The sequence below is a fragment of the Pagrus pagrus genome (assembly GCF_965226575.1).
Source record: "Pagrus pagrus genome assembly, chromosome: 8".
In the NCBI taxonomy this organism is placed as follows: Eukaryota; Metazoa; Chordata; class Actinopteri; order Spariformes; family Sparidae; genus Pagrus; species Pagrus pagrus.
Genome location: NC_140192.1, coordinates 7,031,140 through 7,053,435, shown reverse-complemented (window position 1 = coordinate 7,053,435; position 22,296 = coordinate 7,031,140). Strand labels below are relative to the sequence as shown.

General features: G+C 43.1%; 1 protein-coding gene across 1 annotated transcript in view; it reads right to left on the bottom strand.

Annotated features, from left to right (window-relative positions):
* Positions 1-10,214: 10,214 nt before the first annotated feature.
* ccser1 (coiled-coil serine-rich protein 1) overlaps positions 10,215-22,296 on the bottom strand; it is a 121,994-nt gene continuing 109,912 nt past the window's right edge. The window contains exon 11 of the mRNA XM_084358848.1: positions 10,215-15,218. Coding sequence (XP_084214974.1) covers positions 14,427-15,218 — 792 coding nt within the window. The 3' untranslated portion in view covers positions 10,215-14,426. The remainder of the gene's footprint in view (positions 15,219-22,296) is intronic.

The following is a 22,296-nucleotide window of genomic DNA, read 5'->3' as shown; positions in this document are numbered from 1 at the left end:
TTGGGAAGACAGCAGAGCGGTGGAGAGTCAAACGACGCCTCTGTGTAAGAAAGTCGACCCATATCAGGAAAAATCTCTGGTTTCACACGCAGGGCCAAAGAGGGAGAGGAGAAGAACACACTGCAGGCTGACGGGGATGACATATGTGAATCAGTATGAAGAGGATGATGCAAAGCAGCACGTATCCTGAACTGAGTGCTGAGGGTGGTGAAGGATTGGTGAGTGTTCTTCAGCACGGTATAAAGCCTCCAGCACTATCATTTTGTGGATCTCAGTGTACCTGCGACCCTGTTTTAAGTATTATTTGTGTAGTAGGGTTGCAGTCACAGTTGCGTACCATGGTAAGACAATGGACGGCTGTCATACCGTGCACATTTGCTCATTGAATTCTACCATAATAGTGTTCAAAATATATATATTTAAAATTTTGAACACGTCATGTTTGTCAGGACATAATATTGTGTAAAATTATAATAGAGCCACTGTTTTTTTCAGAGTCCCTGTTGCTGATATTTTCTGAGATGGTTATCCTACCATGAAAATCTCATACCGCTGCAACCTTACCTAACGCCAAAAGTGTGTATGTGGACATAATAACCATGCCAATATCTTTCATCTCTCTCTGTTGGGAAGCTTGGGTGGCCCAGGAGCAAAACAAATGCCCACCATGTCGAGACCTAGTTTCAGCTCACAACAGCTGTGCCTCCAGCTTGGTTGCTTGTTCCAACAAACAAAAGCTGGCAGTGTTCAAGGGTGGGGAGCCAATAAGGGTTCAACGACAAGGACAAGGAACGTCCTTGTCGTTGAACTGTTGACTCCTGTGTAGTTGGGGGGCTCCTGTGCAAATGGGTGATGTGAGGGGGGATAGCATGAAACTCAGCATGCAGTACCCCCTCTCAGTGAATCTTCCTAATGGCAGGTGAAAACAAGGGGCTGCATATAGATGAATCTCCTGGCCAACAGGGAAGTTAGATTATGTGAAATCATGGCCGGAGTCGCACATAAGATCTCGCAAATCCAGCTGCGTCGCGAGGTATCATGATCGGTCCAGCAGGACTTTAGGTTTTGTTTCATGGAAGTTTCAAACAAGAGAAGAAAATAATCACATGTGATTAATTACCGTACAGTACGGTTATTAATTCAAAGCATTTGTTTTTGCCATGCACACATAGTTTTAATAATAAGATTGCTAATTTATGGATCGCCTGGGCCCAACATTTTTCCTCATTTCAGAAATAAACTAAATATTTTCTTGGGCAAAGCATCATGATTTAGACTAATTGAAGTTAATTTATGAACCCATCTGAACATATAGTGGAGCTAGAAGGTGTTTTACTGGATACAAAATGAATCAGACATGTTGTGATTTAAACCAAGATAAACTGTCTTGCCCAGACAAAAGACTTTTTTTGCCTCTCTAGTTTTACTGAGCCTCATAAATGTTTAGGTTGGGTGTTCAAAGACTATTGTAAACTATTACTTGCTCACCACAGCTACTCCGCACACCATCCAGCCAGCAGTGATGTGTCTGTGTTGTTCGGTGATGTGCGCTGATTGATGGTCTGTTTGAGGCCTTGTTTATAGGAAGCAGTCTGAGCTCCAAATGCAGGGCTGCAGAGGCCAGAGACTGATCTCCTCACTGATGAAATGCAGGTGGTTAATGAGAAGCCTGTCACTGCATTCTTTGGATAGTAACTCAAATGCTTAGTTTAGACACCCACCGGACCGCTAACTGACTTAGCTTGTCACAAGTTTGGAGCCTCTTCCAGGAGATAACGCTAACTGATGCTGGCAGGGACAGGCTAGAATTGCTGTCTCCTGCAGGGGCCCAAAATTTAATAGAACATTTTTCTCATATTTCATTCGGTTTCTTCAGTGACCAACTTTTCCACAACAACACAATGAGGAAATTGCTTCACAAAGTAGGAACCAAGAGATCCCAAGTGATGGAGGGAGACAAGCCCACCTCTCTGTGTGGTCTCTCCTCAGAGATGCCTGTGTTGTGAATGCAAACCAAACAGTTTGTTAATGTGGATGGCGGAGGGTACTGAACTCATGTGTTCCTTCCACCGACTGAGATGGTTTCCTCTCGAAAACCTCTCAGCTCCAGCAGCAGCTGGTGCAGCGTTGTCTTTGGCAGAGGCTGGGGGTCGGAGGCGGGGGCCGTCCTTTGTCGTTAGGCGGGCGAGGAATAAAAACCAAATAGCCTGATTCTTTATATATTTCACTCACACTCTGCTTCTTTATGGCAGCCGCCACAGCTTTAGTGATTTTGGAGTAGGTCTCAGAGGTCTCTGCTTCAGAGATAGTTCCTCAGGGTAGTTCCTTAAACCTAGGATCAAGAGCTGATGCAGCGCAGTGTGTCTCCCTCTCATTATCTCGTATCATATCTCTTTCCAACATCTTGTGCTGTGGCAGCCTTGATGTCCTTCACTGTCTGTGTGTCATCCAAGCTTTCTTCTGTGCCCAAGCTTGGCAAGAAGTGGTACAATGATAGAAAGATTGGGCTTTCTACCCTCTGAAATTACCAAGGTGGCATTCTTCATTGGCTCGAGTGTACTGAGCACTTCCTGAGCACATGTAAGGTCATCCTCGCTCAGTGTGAAGAAATCCTTTTCACTCTTTCTGACCCCTGTTGAAAGGAGTACTGCAGTGATGTACCATTTTGAAGGTAGACTGTGGGGTGAAAGGTAAAGGTTATCATACCGTGTATATCTGCTTTTCTACATTATTCAATTCTGCCATAGCAGTCAGGATAATATTTTTGTATTTTATATATATATGTCTTAAACGAGACTTCAGGACATCTCCAGCCGTGTTTGTACCGACCTAACCAGGTGTTTTAGGCCAAAGTATGAGCACAGTGTTGTGACAGGAGAAAAAACTGAACGTTGAACCTGATGAGCCGTAAGGACTGCAGCATAAAGAAATATAAAGTTTTAACTTAGTTGCCGTTTTGGACACCACACAGGACTTGAACAGGAAACGAAACACAAGAATCACCTTTATATTTAGATATCTGTCTTCTGTGAAATCACATGTCATGCCCATCAGTGAGATCTTGGCTGGGAGTAGCGCACTTTTATCTGTCTTGGGAGATTGATGGGCCGCTTTCGGTTGCATGTGTGAAACAGCCGAGATTACTCATGTGGGCCGCAATTATCTCGCCGTCTGGGATGGGCACGTTGAGGGGCATCACTCTCCCTTCATATTCCCATCTACTTGCACCGCAGGAAAGCAAACTTGCCAAGAGCTTACAGATGGGTATCTTTTCCCTTCAGCCAGTGACTGACAGAAAAAGGACAGCTGTCTGAAACCAAAAGCTTAATGAAAAAAAAGGAGGCGAATAAAGTTGCGAGGCTGAGGTTGAAGTGTCCACAGAAAGCAGAAAATAGAAACTTTAATGTCGACTGAAAACAGAGAAAAACTACTACACCACTACAAGAAATATTCAATCATGTCGCTGCAGTATGTATGTATGTCAGAAGCATCAGTATTGAATTGAGTTGTTTCCTAACCAGTCAAACTGTCCTTGTGGTACAATTAAGTATTTCGAGCTTGAGAAGAGGAACATTTGCGACAGAGGGCTTGGAGCTTGTAACGTATCTACTGTCGAGTCCGCTAACCTGTGTTCAACCTTGTCGGGCCAATATTAAACCAAGAGAGGGAGCAAAGTTCTGGATGCAGCGATGCTCAGCTATTCACACCGAGGGAAAACACAGATTTCTCAGACGCCCTTGCTTTGATCTAAAAGAGGTATCAGTAATCCACATCCTCAGCAGTTTGCCACCTCCTCTGTGGCTCACCTACACTCTCCACCACCACACCGTGCCTGCTTATCAGTGTCACCACATGCCAACAAGTCTGCTCCATATTCTCTCCCTGACTGGCTTGAGGTTCTTAAAAATACTTGCCCGTGTTGTGTATAAACAGTTTTTCATGTTGGTTCTTTTATTAGTTTAAGTGGCTGGTTCAGCACCTGCATTAGCTTGAGCTGTGTCTGATTTTAGCTCTCTTACTTCAAACGAGACATAACAGCAAATGAGCCTGGTTTTAAAATGGGCTGGCAGAGAGCGTCTCTGTGTCTGTGCAATCTCTGTAACTTCAGGCTAGAGGGAGGGTTGTAACAGTGTACCAAATGTGACTGGCTGCACGCTGCGCTGAGTGCATGTGTGCCTGCCTCTGCGGCAAAGTGAGCAGTGTAATAGCCTTTTAGCCATGCAATACAATAGTAAGAGTGCTTTGCTCTGAGAGACAACAAGAGGGAAAAGGACGCGAGAGGGACAGTGACAGAGAGACAGATATGGGGGGGAGGAAGAGCGGGAGAGCGAGTGAGAGACAGATGGGGGACAAAGCTAAATGGATCCAACTCATCCACACTGATTTTGACAAATGGCACAGTGACAGAGAGATGGCTGTGATGCACACACACACACACACACACTCTCACTCGCTCTCTCACGCAGACACCATGACTAAAGGCATCAATGATCAGGTGTCACAGTGACAAAATGGTTTAAATCCAAAGTTAAATTCAGCCAGAGCAGTGAAGCAGATTCAAGTGGCGAGTAATTGAGAGTAGTTTTAGACACACACACACACACACTCACACTCACACACACACACACACACACACACACACAGATAAACCCCACCCACCCTCCTCCTTCACCCCTTCACTCCAGGCTTGCAGACATAAGGGAAGCGTGCCTGTCACAGCGCACTAAGCCAACAGCTAGAAGCGACAGTCTGACTGAGCGGTCTGGCAGCGCTTCAGAAACTGTTATTGATCTGTCTAGAAGTCGAGTTGTAACAAGAACACCGCAAGACCTGAATAGGTAAGTCAACACCACATGCTTCTGCTAAGATCGTCCCACTCGTGTCGTTATGTTGTAACACCTGCGACATCCAGAATGAACAAAACAGTAAAGTTCTTCAGACACGTGTGCTCTGTTGACACCAGTGATCATTTTTCAGTCCCCAGCAGGGGTGTCCTAATTTTTTACCTCACACTGAAATATGCATCGAAATGCAAGCTGCGTAGAGGCAGTGGTCCAAATCAGATTAAATTACATGCAATCCAAACACAAAAAGTCCAATAACGGGCTCCAAATTGTAAATATATGCAGAATGGAGGCGAATGAAGGACTTTAGTAAAACGACGATTTACTCAAGTACTGTACTTGATTACAATTTTGAGGTACTTGAGTATTCCCATTTTCTGCTTCCTTATACCTGTACCTTCGCTCCACTTCAATTTGGAGGCAAATGTTGTACTTTTTACTCCGCTACAATTATTTGATAGGTTTAGTTACTAGTTACTTTTAAGATTGCATTTTGCATCAAAGCCAAAGTAGCACATTTGTTACAATTAGGAGGCGGTTGGACCCAAAAGTGGACACCGAGACAGGGAAAAGGTAGGCAGGATAAGAAACTAAGAGTGAGCTTTTAACAAAAAAGCTGATAATCCCCAAATCAAGAATCCAAAAAACAACCACAAAGCAAAAATCCCCAAAATACCAAGTAGAAGCACAAAAAGCTCAAACAAAGTAACAACCAAAAGGAAAGTACAAATCAATAGCAAAGTTCAAAACAGTAACGAAGAGAGCGAAGCAGAAACATAAAGGCAGGAACAAAAACAGAAAACATACTCGAGGGGACACCGGAGGGAACAGGCTCAGGTGAAGAGCACAGGAGAGTCACACAGGACGGACTAACAACAATATGAGGGAACACACACACTATATACACACACACACACACACACAAGGGGTGATTACAGACAAGACAGAGGTGGACAGAAAAAGGGCAGGGAAATAAAACACTGGGCAGAAATGAAGAGAAAAAACATGAGGGTAAAACTTAAAAATAAAACAGGATCGGCCAGGTAAATAATGAGTCCACCCACAGTATGCAGTATATACATACATGAAAATGTATGTATTATTTACTTCACTTGTACTTTTGACACTTACATTACGTACATTTGTTGCCTGAAAATTAATTTTAACTCTTAGGTACATTAACTATCAGATTCTCTCTCCTCAAATATGCCTGTGGGTACTTTTCACAACGCTGCTCACCGTATATTTCCTCTCCTCTTCATCATTACACCCACACCTGGCTCTGCAGAACTGTGCGTACGCCTGGTCTGAAGTATGCTGGAGGTGTGTGGACGTTCTCACTGGACACTCTTTGTTTAAGTAGCCTACCGGTTTATGGATGAATGAGTTAAGGGATGAAATCTTTATAATTGAGTCTATGCGCAGCCTGCAGGGGGCAAGACACTAAAAAGTCACACAAGCCAGAAGAACAGAGTGCAGCGTACACATTTTAAGCAGGAAAGGACATTTTCAGCAGCTCACATCATGTTTCACAGGCCATTCTTTAGACCATCAGTGAGTCCAACATTTACCACACAGCATTACCCTGAAATACAGCATAACCTTCATTTCTCCTGGTTGTTCAAACTACATATGACTCATTAATGTATGGCTTGAATTCAGCCCTGAGTTGGCAGCGCCGCAACCTGTTACCAGTTGATCGTGGGCAAGCAACCTACTCCTGTTGGCTTTAGCTTTGTTGTTATGCTAATACTGTGTTTCAAATCAACATCCCCGAAATGCTTCACCCATTAGCTCTTGACTTTAATAAGCGAACTTGAAATAAATAATTGGGCTGTTTTTTTCAGAGTTACAGTTCATGGTCTAATTAGAAAAATGTTTTAATTTAACACAAACTGGATACAAATGCGGACAAACAGGGATTTTATTTGAATTTTAATTGAAAAGAATACAAAATTTAACACGTGTGTCACAATGTAACATACAGCACACGATGTCACATCTACAGAGCAGAACAACAAGCGGAAGTGCAAAGCAGATCGTCGTCAGTCATCACGTTCAGTCTGATGTTTTCCTCTTTTGGCTCTGTCAAAGACAATTTCATAAATCATCCAGCTACTGAGTGCTCTGTAGTTTACATCAAAGTACTTACCGTGTACTTTAGCTTCGGCCACTTCAGGCCACTTCCCTCCCGAATCCGGCTCAGTTTACCTTTTCATGAAACTTCACACCATCCATCTAGCAGCATCACAAACATCCAAGTCCGTCCAGAAAGCTTGCCAAAATTATACAAATAAATATCACAAAATTCAAATAGTTTCATTCAGAGGGAAAAATAGCCTTGAAGGTAAAAACTCAGCTTACTTCTTCAACTCCGCTGCTTCCATCACACCGGTTGTCTAATAAAATGATTCCTTCAGTGTTCAGACTCGACAGTGTTGGCTGCTTTCAGTCGGGGTTATAGTCCTTCAGATCTCAGAGTTTTCTGACAAGGAAAAAAGTGATGAAATCCACCGATTCAAGTTAAAATCTGGTCTAGTCGAACCTTACCTTGCACTTTAAGACAGGATTTGTGTGATAGCAAATTATTCACTTTTGCAAAACATTCAAAGACTAAATTAATTTCACACTTGTGCACTCAAACAGCCGCATTATCAGTGTGCCAGGCTGTGGTTACAGTACATGATTGTGTAAAACACACTAAACCGGTGTTAATCTAAGGATTTGAGAGTTGTCGAAATGAGTTAACAGAAACTGCTGCATTAGTTTCATTTACAGGAAAACTGAAGCAGGCTGTTCAACAATCTTTATCGACGGAGCTCTTAAGGATCGTGAAGCTGCTCCTCTGCGGCCCGTACGAGAAAATACATACATGGGTTTTTTTTCACATTTAGGTAGGAGGTAGAAATGTGTGAATTGGTGTCTGTGTCACCTCCAGCCTCGCTAGCTTGGCGTGTAAATGGCTGACCCGTTGAACCACTGAGACAAATCCTTTTAAAACAGAACCGTGTAAGCACAGCGCTGCGAGTGCAACATTACAGAGGAAACATTTCTATACATTTCATAATACAGTCTGCACTTAACAGGGTGTTTTTTGTATGAATAAGCTACCTACTAAAATACTGTAGTTGTGTAACTGTTCTCCACTTTGTCTTCTTTAATAACACAATAAGAACGAAGTTGTTTACACCAGAACTGTGCCCCATAGGTAGAGCTTTAATGAAAAATCCACTAAAATGCACAATTGTTGCTCCTTTGTTGGCCATTCTCTTGTTTTCTTCCACCCACATTGTTTAAGTCAGGCCAGTTGCACAGAGACAACATTAGAGCCCACAAGAGGACCACTAAACAGTCACTTAAGTTTAAGTTTTATATTGTTTGAGTGACTGATTTCTTTGTATGATCATTATATTCAAATTTAAGGATTAAAGTTCACTCCAAAAATGAAAGTTTAGTCAATATCTGCTCACACCGATGCTGATGGAAAGTGTCGGAGTCCACAAATCAGCGTTCCAGCGTTCCCAAGTCTCTGAAAGGCCAAAAGCCCAAAATGATTATAAAAGACATTATTTACACCCTTTTTAAAGCTGAAATCTTCACTGTAGCTTTCTGCAAAGCTCCAGAAATGTTTTGTGGATTACTTAAAACTTCATCCAACTTACCATCTGCATGACGGTGATTAGATAACGACTGAATTTGCATTCTCTGATGAATGCATCCTTTAACGTCTCATCTTATTTCGATCTTCTTGAGCGTAATCAAAGATCACACTACCATCATTGAGTAAATCCTGGTTCTCCTGCAGCATTTCCATCCGAAAACGGAGAGTTTTGTGGCTCAAATGCGGCTCACATGCTGCGTGCCAAACTGTACTCGAAGCCTGTTCACCAGAACGCAGCACAGCAACCAAAAATCAGCAACAGGCTGGATACTGGCTGCCTGCTGGGTTTAGGTTACAGGTCTGACTCAGCTGCCTGATTTCAGTTTCACCAGTCGTGCACTGTCTTTTTATTCGACTTTCTATTGGACAGGGTAAAACTCACTTTCAATGATGCATCATGGACTCATTATGGTGAATTGTCCAGAAATATCTTTAGTCAAGGACCACTTACACTTTCTGAAGCTTCAAACTACATCTCACATTCGTACTCAAAGGAGTTTGTTCAGTTGTCATGATGATTCTCTAGAGGAAGCGAGTACTGGACCCTCAGTTTCTTCTTTTACTTGTCAAAGTAATTATTTTTAATTAGTTTGCTCATTTTGTATTTGAAAAAAAATGTGAGAAAATACATAAAAATAGCGTTTACCAGAATACAAAGTGATGTTTTTATGTTGCATGTTTTGTCCGACCATCAATCCAAAACCCAAAGATATTGAATTTAAAATGACATAGAACATTTAAAAAGCAGAAAATAATAAGATTTGACGGACTGGAACTGGAGTGCTTGTCATTTTTGCTTGATAAATGACTTCAATAGCTATTAATTATCAATAATACATGATGTTTTATTTTCTGCTGATCAACAAATCAATTATTCCTTTTAGCGCTGGGCTTTCTGGACCACATATCAAACACCAGCAATCCAAATTCCTCCGCCTACGGGGAATCCATCGTCAGCAGCGAATACACACGTCCTGTCTTTTAGCTTGATCTCTTTGGACTTCAAAGCTCCGTTAATAAGTCGTGTGTTTACTGGTGCGCTGACCTTCTGTCATATCAATTAGAGCAAGTTAGAATCAGAACTGCTGTCTCCTAATCCTGTGTGTTTGCGCGGCGCTAGTCAGCCAGTCACAACATCACCAAGGCTAATTGAGTGAGTCCAGAAAATGAGAAGCGTGCACAGGTCCTCCCTACGGGGTAAACAGTCAAAGTCTACATCCCACACACACACACACACACACACACACACGCATGCACACAAACTCATTCTAACATAATTGATTTTCTAAACACTTCCATACTTTATGGTCACTGCCAAATGAAAACTCACTCAAATAGGTTGGAGGCTAATGTCAAACGAGGTAAAAATGACTTCTGTCTGCACCCGCTGCTGTGTGCAACCTTTACGAGTCCACTCGGATGTTACAGCTGGAAAAGTTTTCTCTTCTGTTGAAGCTTTCAGAGCGATGGCCCCTAAGATCCTTATGCGTTACTTTGTTGTACGTTCTACTTTCAGTCTTTGATTTTATTCATCCTTTTCTTTCGGGATTTGTAGAGTGAAATCTACCCTGCCTGAGAGATGGAGCCGAGGTCCCACGGATTTCCCGCGCTCCTCTTGTTTGGCGGTGGCACATTTATTTTTTTCGACGCTTCAACACTTCCGAGTCACTTTAAAGACCTCGTTTCATGACGAAAAAATGAATCTCGACTGAATGTTTTCATCAGTTTTATTTGTATTAAATATTAACAATAAGGACACGGTGGACAAAAATCTTTTGATAAAACAATTCTTGTGTGAACAAACATCTGTGAGAGTGACAAGAAAACTATCTCGGACAGAAACCGGAGAGAAAGACTTTGGGTAAACACACACTGCGAGGTTTCTCTGACCCCAGATAAGCCCGTCAAACATTTCTCATCAAACAGATGAAACTTCAAAACTGTTCAGAAGTCGATGAAAAGTGAAACGCAACTCTGTGAGGTAAGTTTTTTTTTTTGTATTCCTCAACTGGTCAGCGGCTCACAGTAAGAGTCTACCCAATAGTTTTATAGACTAAGACACAGGCTCAATCCTGAACTGAACAAAAAAAAAAAAAAAAAGCAGCTTTAACAGATTATCATCATCCATCGTCCACTTTTCTGACACAGCAAAGGAATCTCAAGCAGAAATAGTCATAGTGCAAAGGTTGGATTTAAAAGAGGGGAAGGTTGGATCAGCTGCCCGACGTCTATAAGTGAGTCAACTGGCCTTTACATGTAAAGTTTAGCAGGTTTGTCAGATTTGTGTTGTGTTGTGTACATACAGCCTTTGGCAACAGCTCAGACTTCAGACTGCATTCTGACCAAAATCCACTTGTTTTTGTTGCGTTTTAATCTGCTGTGTGCCGACAAACAATGTGTGTGCACCCTATTCTTCAGTGTCATTTTCGTGAGCACAAAAAAAACGTTGTGTTCATGAACGGCGAACGACAACAGTTATAATAATTTATGTACAGTTATACAGTTTGATTTCATTATTACAGCAATTCATAAAGAAACAAACATAATTACAGTAAGCACATTTAAAAAGCTAGGACAGCATCGTATTTGTGATTCATTCAAATTATAACAGCGACATCATGATTATTATTATTGTTACGTCCGTCACGATTATCATGACTGCTATCTTTATTTGTTAGTGCCTAGATGCTTTCAGGAAACTGGTTCTATGGCAATAAATATAAATAAGGCAGGAAACAATAAATAACTTCCCAAGGAATGAAGCGTAGTGTCTCAGACGCACAACATGCTGCTAAGTAGAGTGAAAAATTGAGGTTTGTTAGGTGTGCCCACTTCATGATTGCAGTCCCTTGTTTCCCAGCAATATCACTTCACTCTCGCAGCTTGACAGGGAGTAATGTCTTTCAAACACTGCAGTGCAGTTTCACACCTAGACCGCCATCTCAGGCGGGGCTTTCTCCCTTTCATGATATGTGACATAACCACCAAACTACCTTTGTGGTTTTTCTGATTATGAGCGCGGCTGAAAACGAGCGCAGCTGTTTGACACAAAAATAAAAATCTGAGTGGGCAGTACAAACAGGGCCAAACACTCCCTTATGACATTTCACATGGTGTCAACTACATTATGATGCATGCGCTGACGGGGGATGTAAATGGCAGTTCTTTAAGAGGTCAGCCAGCGACAAAACATTGATACCCTCCGCCTGTAAACAAACCAAGCAGGGAATGTTAAGTTGGCATTACAGCTGCGGTTCTCGGTCCAGATCCTCGGGAGCCACATTACCGGCCGTCTACCCTACCTCGAAGTTAATTGCATTCACCAGGTGTAAAATTATTCCCTGATTAGACAGCTGGAATGAAAATCAGCGGCGCCGCAAGTCCCAACGCCCAGGACTGAGAGCCACTGCAACCGAGTCCGCGAAAGATACAGTGTATGACAATATAAGCTGCGAGTAAGTAAGCTAAGCAGGTATAGAGGGAGAGGGGAAGATAACGGATTGGAAAAGAGGAGAGGAACATAAGGAGCTACTGAGTTTACGGGCAGTAGCGCGGGATGCTGGGGGGACAGGGAGAGGGAGAGATTGAAGGGGAGTAAGCAGTGGATAGATGGAAAAGGAATAAAATAGGGTGAAGGAAGAAATGAGGGGAGCGAGTAAAAGGATAGGAAAAAAAATGTGGATAAAAAGAGAGGAAATCGTGAGCAAGTGAAGCAGACCAGAGGGACAGTTGTAGCTTCCACCAGTGGGTGTTGCGCTGTCTTCCTTCAGGCTTTTCTTCACTTCTACCAGGCCGTTGTCTCATGAGGTGTGCATTACAACACACACACACACAACTTCCCTACAGCCAGGTGCCGTTTAGAGAAAGACAAGGTCAACAACTTCTCCAAAATCTAACATTTTCTGTCGACGCCGGGAGCTGTGAACTTCTGGCCTGTACTCAGCAGCAGGCTCCCACCTCCCGGTTGACATTATAAGATTTGTTTACCTTAAAGTCTATGGGGGAAAGAGAAAGGGGGCTGTTCGACAGTGTAGTCGGCTCAACGGAAGAAATCTATTCAGCAGTGGCAGAATGAGCAGCTTGTTATGCAGTCCAGTTGTTCACATATGTATCTAAAAGAAAAGAAAGGTGGGTTTTCTCACCTATTAAATTGTGACATGTTCCTTCGCCAAAGTGTGAATGATGTTGTTGGACTCATGGCAGTTACAGTTTATGTAAATCTCACTCAAAAGGTAGCTGTCCTACTGTCCAAAACAACATAATTGCCTTATTATACCGACCTCCATCTCGTTATGTCAGTGGTTTAAAAGGTAGCCGACACATCTGAGATCAGGAGGATGAAAGAAGGCTAACGTACGTATAAGGACTGGGTATCAGTAAGAGCAAACCTCAGTGCTCATGCTTTTACAAATGGACTAGTTTGTAAAAGCATGTTTTTCTGTTTCTTTCTTTTCATTATTTGATCAAGTAAACAACTTTCTGTGCAATGTAAGTCCTGTCGTGTTTTTTCCCCCCGAAGCAGAATCAGACTCTCCACAATTGATTGCCTCGGTAAAATTGTCATAGAAAATGTGTCAGCCAACCGTAATGCCGCTATTTGAAACATTTTTCCTTTTGAATCCTAAAAATGGTTATTGACACTGTCATACAGCAAAGCACCAGTAAGTATCCCTGTTCAATACCCAGCCCGACAGAAGATTTGAAGGGTTTCATTCCAAAACCTGATACTTTTCCCCGTATTTTTGGAAGAAAATACACAATGCTGCTTTTCTTCTTCTGCTCAATCTCATTGTCTGGCGTGTTTTATTAGCTTAAGCGAGTGCCAGTTTGTTAAATGTCATTTTGTGCCTATTCAATCGGCAGATATCTCATTTTAGAATGAAACTCCTCATTCCAACCTCCGTACTGTACTAATCTAACATTGTAGAACACATTGATTCTTGTATATAATGCGGGTTATATTGCAACATTGGATTTCTACAAAAACAGTGGTCCAGTATCGAGCCAAAGGTACATCTAATGCCTTATCGATAGGAGGAGGAGGAAAGACACCTAGTCTAGATTCCCTTTCTTGAAACACTGAGGTGAGAGCTCACACTGAAATATTATTAAAAGACTCCTGCTTCTGTTGCAGTACAAAATACTCACCTGTATTTTCCCTAAATTTTTAAAAAGCATGCAGTAGAGGGGTCATGGTGTGGAGGATGTTCATCTAAACATGTATTTTTATATTCTGGGCTTCTGTTGAGGAATGAAGAGTTCATCTGATGTTTGGCAATGTGAGAATGAATCCTTACCGGCGTAAATTATGATCAGTCCCATACTTCCTTAAGCAGCACATGGTCTCGACTGGTAAAAATGACCAAACAAATGGATAAAAAATACATCTTTCACTATGCAAACAAATACTTTCACCGCCCTGTCATCTGTGTACAGTAGATTGTGAGGCAGAGATATCGCAGATGACGTCTCTGTGGGAGAGTGCATGTCACTAGATCTAGAGAGTGTGTGTGTGTGTGTGTGTGTGTGTGTGTGTGTGTGCGCGCGCACACATGTGAGGTTGTGAGTCTGCGTGCACTTTGTGTGTCTGTGGGCGTAAGCACATCTAAACTGTCAGCATGACACAGTGTGGGAGTTCTGATAGACGGGTGAGTGCCTTTTTCATACTTGCAGTCTGACGTGTGTGTCTGTGTGTGTCTGTGTACGTGTGTGTGTGTGTGTGTGTGCGTTTAAGCGTGGAAAAATCCATGAACAAAATACCAGCAAAAGTTTGGATTGTAACTGATGTGACTTTAAGCACGTGTGGTTGATGATTACAGGAGAATTGGGACACAAGCAACTTGTACCGAAGGAGCAGCAGTTGTTTCTACAGAGTCAATATGGCTGCCTGCTGACGGGATGGAGTAAATGTTTGTGTGTCCTCAACTGTCTCTCTGCGTCAGAGCTTGCAGCTCCGACGTATGTAGGGAATGTTGGAGGAAGACGTTTTTGCGACTGTAGCTGTGCAGAGACAGAGGGCCTCGAGGTGGCTGTCCTAAACGACCCGTAAATGAGGAGGACGATGAGGAAGAGGAGGCTGAGGAAGGAGTAGGAGGCGGAGGGGAGGCTTGGACGGACGATGAGATGCTTGGAGAGGGGCTCCCTCTGCTTGCAAGACTGTGGAGGCTTGAGGAGGAGCTGGCCCCGACGGCACGGGGGATATGACTCGGGGGATGGTGTTCTCCTCCTGCTCTCCTTACCCCACCTGACAGACTCACTCCAGCTCCTCCTCCTCCTCCTTGTGTTAAGGACTCAGAAGAGGAGGACACCCCCTCTGGCTGCCTGGAGGACAGAGATGGGATTGCGGTGTGATTAGCAGCTGCTGAAGCGGAGCCTGGGCATTGATTTGAAACTGGAAGCTGGGCTGTGGCGGTGGGTGAGGCTTGAGCTGACACTGCAGAAGTGGCAGAGGACAGGCTGGAGGAGCCGGCGCCCAGATTCAGGGCAGGGTTATGGGCCGTGGACTGTGCCAAGGCCCCCTGGCAACGCCGCTCCTCCCTGGCAGCGTGTCGTTCTGATGCAGGAGGCCGGCCGTGCAGAGGGGGATAGTGGTGCGGGTGGTGCTGGTTAGAGTGGTCCCCTCCGAGTGTTGCCCCCACCGACCGCACTGCCCTTCGGTCCCTTGGTGCCAGGCTGCTGCTGCCTAGTCCTGACCACCGGCCTGGATGGCTGGTCTGAGAGAGAAAGACAAACAGGAAAAGGACGTTACAGAGACTTTAGCACTTGTCTGCCAGCGAGTGTGCGAGATGTGTATCTGCCGTTTTTCAAGAATCATTCACTGAACATGTCTCAAGAGATAAAGAGAGAGGGAGAGATAAACAGAGAGACAGGCAGCACGGGAGAGAGAGAGAGAGAGAGAGAGAGAGAGAGAGAGAGAGAGGGGGAGGGAGCACTGTAGTGTGTTCACTATAGATTGTTAATTGGGTGACATTTGGAGAACGATCTCTCTGAGCTCCTGCAGCTTGTTCTAATTGTTTCTAAACCAACCGGAACCCTGCTCACTAAAGAACAGACACACACACACACACACACACACACACACACACACACACACACACACACACACACACACACACACACACACACACACACACAGATTGATAGAGAAACGGGACAAGTTAACGTGCGCATGTATGGAGATATGCGCTCAAGGCATCGCACAAATCCCCACTCACAAAGCACTGGGATCTCACACTCTCCCTCTATCACACACACACACACACACACACACACACACACACACACACACACACACACACACACACACACACACACACACATAGGGAAGATGGCACATAAAGCTAGATGGCAGAAACGGGAGCCACCTGTTCTCTTTCACACTCCACTGCTCCCCCTTATGCAACATATCTCATCACTGTCCCCCTTTTCTCTCTCTCTCTCTCTCCTACTCTCCAAAACACACACACACACACACACACACACACACACACACACACACACACACACACACAAAACCAAAATCACACCGGGACCCAGCTCACGATGTTCACTAACATAACACCATCTCTTTCGACACAGAACCTCACGGGAGAGTAAACTGAGTTGACATTCGCCAAACACAATGGCTCTGTGTTTTCCTGTGTGTGGCGTGCTTATGCACGAGCATGTGTAATTGCATGTGCGCATACCGTGCGTGTGCCACGTGTGTCAATATGCATGCATTTATTTACCACACGTGTATGAATACGATTGTGTTTCCATGTGTTTGTGCATGCAAATGAATACTGAATGAAATATAATTAATGTGTCGAGGACGTCGGCGGAAATGCGGTGTGAGTGGAAGAAATGTAATTGGCCAGAACACAGCTAACTGAATAAGTACAGTATAACAGTGGCAATGCTAATTCGATAAAACGGTTTCAATTCATGTGCTAATACTGTCAACCTGTAATCAAATTAAGAAAGGGAAGGGAGAGAGGAAGTGAAATTACAAACGATGCTTACTACACAGAGAAAGGTTAGCTCTGGTGTTTAAAAACCAGCGATGGAGAAGGTACGCAAATGTCATACTTAAACTAGCCATAGATTAAAATGTTCTGCTTCAATGCACCATTATGAAGTAAATCTTGATTGTACCACGTCATGGATATAGAATAATGAAATCATCGCTGTTTACATTGGTTCCTTATTATCTCTGCTATGACTATACAACTTGTCTCGCACCAGGAAGTCGTTCACCAGTGAAAAGCAAAGTTAACTGGTGATCTATTTCTAATATAGACTAAGTGACTGAATAAACTCATATTGTGTCTTGTGTTGTTATTTGCGACTCTGAGGAAAATGGAAACGATCCAGTTGTCTTTGCACAGCGGCACCAGCAATAATACCCCTTCGCAACAGGAGGGTGGGGGTTGTGTGTTGTCTGCGATTTGGCGCCCCCCACAGTTTTTGAGTGTAACACCACTGTCATAAACACAAATCCCAGGTCTGTAACAATTTGTCAGACGTAATGTAGGTGCTGACTACAAACAAAACTCATTGCATCATAACAATGCCATGTGTTGAAACAAGTGATAGCAAGGTGGAGCGGCTGAGATAGTAACACCATTCACCCTGGTACAAGACACTGTACCATCAAAATGAGTTTAAAACTGTTATTTAAAGGTAAAAAAGTTACATAATGTTGCTTTAATTACATTAATTACACTATCCCACCTGCTTACAGCTGTTTTCAAGTTGTAAAGGTTATTTTCCTCGACATGTGAATCAGCGGACTGGCACTGGTTGTTGTGGCATCATGTACCACAGGACCATTTCGCAGCATGGACACGCGTCAACCCCCCGGAAAAAAGCAGACATTTTACTGCATTCACTACCTGAATTGGCCCATCTGAGCAACTGCAACTTGACAACTTGTGGTGTGTACTCCCCTTTTTTTTTTGCGGCCTTTCGTGTTTTGTGGTATACGTGAGCTTCATAAATATGTAGCCAGTGTCACGCTGGTGATTCGCCTCAGTCCCTTTTTATACTGCTGGATTTTAAAGGACAAATTACAGCATCAGCTTTAATTAAAGTACACGCTGGGTCAACGGATGAAAAATTAAAACCCTTTTTGTACATGGCAACCACCTTAGCAGTCCTGTTCAAAAAAAAAAGGAGAGCGGTACTAATTATCCTATATGTTGGAATATTCTGTCTGTGCAGTGGCTTGTGAGAGTTTCCAGCCCCTGAACACCACCAGACTTTTAATATCTTACTGTGAGGTGCTATTTCTAGCTTTTTTTGCATTTCAAAGTATGAAAGGATTCTATGAGGATTTAGCTGTGACTGTGCCGGGCTCTAATTTAGTCTGAGGCAGTATGGAGCACAGGGTGGGGTAAATATGATAAATAAAAAAAAGGTCCCAAGGACATAAAAAACAAGAATACGTGAACAGGGTAAGCCTCGCTTTGAACCTTTCTGTTCTGGATACTGATCTACACGATAAGGGAATACAAAGATTCTCTTTCTCGTCTTAAAGATAAAGAGAATTTCCCGATTTTTGTTATTTCACACAATCATATGTAACCCTGCTCATTCAGAGATGTTCACTACAGAAGACTAATAACATCTTAATCTATCCATGCTGCATGTCTCTGATGCTTGTATTCCCCGTCTGCACCGCACAGAAACATGAAAACGGTCCCTGACATGCTCAATTAATATGGATTTTTTAAAAAAAATCTGAATTACAGCCAAACAATCTGCACTTTAAAAGCTCTCCATGTCCTTTCATGTCCAACTGGAAAAAAAAAAACACAACAGCACTCTGCCAAAACATCAAACAGTGTGTCGTTGTCTATACAGCTTACTTAAAGAGCTCTGGGAGTGTGTCTCTGCTTTCTAATGGGCTCTAATGGGTAAATAAACACTACAAGACTTCTTGCAGATTCCTTGATCTAATTAAGAGGAGTGATAATTTCCATTGCAGCCAAATTTTCGACATAGGGGCGCTGTAAAAAAAACATGAGAGAATTGCCACGGCGTTGAATATCCAATATGGTCGAGGAGATTTATGTGGGATGGCTTAATTAGGGCTAAATAACTAATCTACCCCCCTCCAAAAAAAAACAAAAAAAAGATCGGTGGTGTTTTTCCACCCTCAGACATTTGAGCAAACAACAGAAGGTAAGGCGAGAACAGTAAGATATAAATTGGCAGTCGACTTTGAAAGAAATAATTACCAGGCACACTACAAAGAGTTCGTTGGAGAGACATATGCTCTGTATCAAAGGGACATTTCTTATCCAAAAAAAAAAAATATTCAAATGCAACCAAGAAGTAGGGTAAGGCTGGAGGCGGCGCATGTTTGAGAACACAAGAAGGGCAGACGGACGGCGACAGAAAGAAAAATGTCAAACACAACGGGGAGCAAACAAATGGAGAAAAAGGTGACAAGACGGGAGAGCAAGAGTGAGAGACCGGTGAGAAGGTGATTAAAAACAGAGATAAAGCAAAGAACGGGAACAACGGCAGAGCAGGCAGCAGGACGCAGAGAGAAAGAGAGCAGGACTGATTTACAAACTCAGGTGTCCTTTCTCAAGTACACGCTCTGCGGCAAGCAGGCTGCCTCTTCGCCAGTGACAGGACGGCCTGTGTGTGTGCAAACACTCTGGAGAGTCTCTCTTTCACACACAGTCCTATAAATACACACACACACACACACAAGCGTAGACCTAGGTAAATCAGAGTGATTTAAGGGGGCCCTCTCCTGCAACCTTAGTTTTTATTGGGCAGTGAAGAACACAGCAATGTGGTAATGGCCAAGTTTGCATAAAAGAGCTCCTTAAAGCCCTAAAACATCCCTATACAATGTTTGCTATCGCCTGTCTTGGTAATTTTTACACTGGGAGAAGAGAGGAGGGGGTGGGAGATTTACTTTGTGACTTTTGTTCCCCTCAAACAAACTAAAACTAAGTAATTAAAGAGAACAAAACAGACTGTGGCTAGGTGTAACAGCAACCCAATGTAAGCACAGTACTCCTACTGTAACTGCCATCAATCACACACCATGGCTCAGTATGCCAGCACCCACACACCCAATTTTAATGAAGGCCATGGGGCTGAAAAGAATTGGACCCCAAAAGTTTGCTGCTCTTCGCCGTGAGATTAGAGAGGTAAAAGTTTGCAAATGTGAGTTCTTTATATTCTTTGACACCTACATACTCTGTGAACAAAGTAATCCTGTGGTTCTTTGAAAGTGTGAAACGCTGGGGTGTTCAGATACAATAACAGTGCAGTACACCCACACAGATGGTACTCTAAATCCTATTTAGACTATAACCAAATACATTTCCCAGCCGTGATGTGTGAGCCCAAACCATCCCACTTCATCCTGTCTACCTTTATCTCATCCGACAGTCTCATTTGTATCTGTTTGCATATTTATGCCCAGTGTGACAGAAAGGTAGAGTTGGCAAGGTGCAAAAAATGCAGGACCCAAACTGTAAACTTGATCTCGCTTCTTCAACCTTAATGATACTGGAGATATCACGTGGGGACTCAAAAGACAAACAAGTCTTTTTGAGTCCCAAGGTAGTACAAAGTACGCAAAGAACACTGAAGGAATCATAAAAGAAAATATTCTAATCATGGTTGAAACCGTGTTTGATTACCACCCTTTGAAAAACTCACAGTAAATACCATCCAGCATCAACCAGATGCAGTCACAGCATGCAGCATGGGTTTGTTTTGCATCAGTGAAAACATGACGAAAGGCAGTGACAGAGCTCCAAAGGTTTTCCAGCCTTCTGAGAGGACTCTGAACTGTGGTCATGTTTTGGTGTTCATAGCAGTGCATGGAACTTTCATTAAAGACGATCACACTACCTGCAGAAATACATTTTTGGGTGAAAGGAGCGAACACTTTAAATCTTGTGAGTCATCTTCTTGAGCACCACCCACTGCTATATAGCGAATGCAAGATAAGTTTGAAACGCCAATAGCTTGTCAATAACTTAAACCGAAACATTCAGGATCACCTACTCTTGCAAAAACACTGCGCTGCACGTCAAGAATTTTAGTCACCCAACCAACATATTTTGTTTAGTGATGAATTTTCTGCAAACGAGTGCATAGGGCTACTAACTATTTGTGGTTTTGATATATAACTTGGTGAAATGATTTCAGTGAGTGTGAGTGTTTATGATAAGATCTCTTATCATAAATAATAATAATAATCAAGATATTTTTTTTGTAGCTACAATCCAGGACTCAAACACAAGGACTGCCCAATGACCTGGGGCAAGTAAAATGCCACAGTGGGCAACCAAATCTAGCAACTCATTTGCTTGACTGGGCAAATCCTAAAGAAATGAGGAAATACAACATTTCGTCCGAAGCTGATTGTGGAAGTAGCTCAGGAGTGAGCCATCTAGCTTTCTTCCTTTCATTTCCATTAAGAAGGAATAAAGGACCCAACCAGGCGAGAGAAAAACCAAACCAAACAAACAAATAAACAAAAAACCTTGAAGCCTGTAATCTTTCAATTACTTGCCCTAATGTACTAGTACTAGTACTAATGTGCTAGTGCTGTACATTGGTTTGTAGAAGTTTTGGGGCCATAAAAAGAGGTAAAAAAGCTGAATCCCGCAGTGCTCTAACTACAATTTCCTTAGCTTTTGCCAAAAATGTATCACTACAGTATTCACAGATAAGGTGTGTACATCAGAGCCTCCCACATCAACTAAAGGCACTTTGCTGCATAAATCTACAACAAACAATCAAAAGAGGGGTGAAACTGCAGCCTGAGCCTGATGTCTCAAGGCCATAGCATACCTCTACTTTGAACTCGGTGGTTTTCATCAATACACAACCCCCTCAGGAAGTGAGCCTCTCATACACCCTGTAGCTGCATCCTCGCTTTCGCCTCCCTCTCTCCACCTAGACTTTGTTGCAAGTCTTCCATCTTCATCTCCCCTCCATCCCCTGACTCGCCTCTGTATTTCCCCATACGGCTCTCCCAATCTTCAAACCACCGTCTCACTCTCCACCTCACCTGTCTCTCGGATTTTATGCGAAATTTTACTTACATTATGTGATACAGGGGGCGCATTGAAATTCAGGAAATGCAGTGGTACATTAATAAGTCTGCTACAAATCAGGAGAGTACTTTCACCAAAGTAAGAACAGGAGAGGACAGAACAAAACAAGTAAATGACATTAGGGGTCAGAATTAATAATGTGAATTACTAGACTGGGCAGGAAGTGCAGGAAAGGGACACAAAAACAGGGCTCAGACATTAAAGAGCGTTGCACACTTTTATGTTCATTGTAGTTATGGTCAGTGAGTTGTTGAAAGTGAACTGTCCTTGCAATGCAGTCGTTTCTTGCCATTCAGTCAATGCTAATGCTAATAGGATAAAAGCTTTTAACTGCGCAGGTATTTGAATATCAGAGGCTACATATGTTAACAGCGGCAGGTTGATTTCTGAGATTGTGTGGGTCGAAGGAGTATAAACATGACCACAAACAGCCCTTTTCCATACACGTGCTGGATTGGTGCTGCCTCGGTTTGACTGGGCGTGGCAGGGATTTCAATCGCCATTGCAACAGGACTTCCTGCTTGAAGGTGTGTCTTTAACTGATGACGCACTTGTCTTACACCAGCGACTTATCATGACATACGCCAATCTGAAGACACGAAACCTGCTTGGAGGTGGTCAGGAGCGATTTAAAGCGGCTCTGGGAGATGGTTCATCTCGGGTGCAGCTTGGCACAACTCATACACAAACTGGTAGCGGATACGAAAAC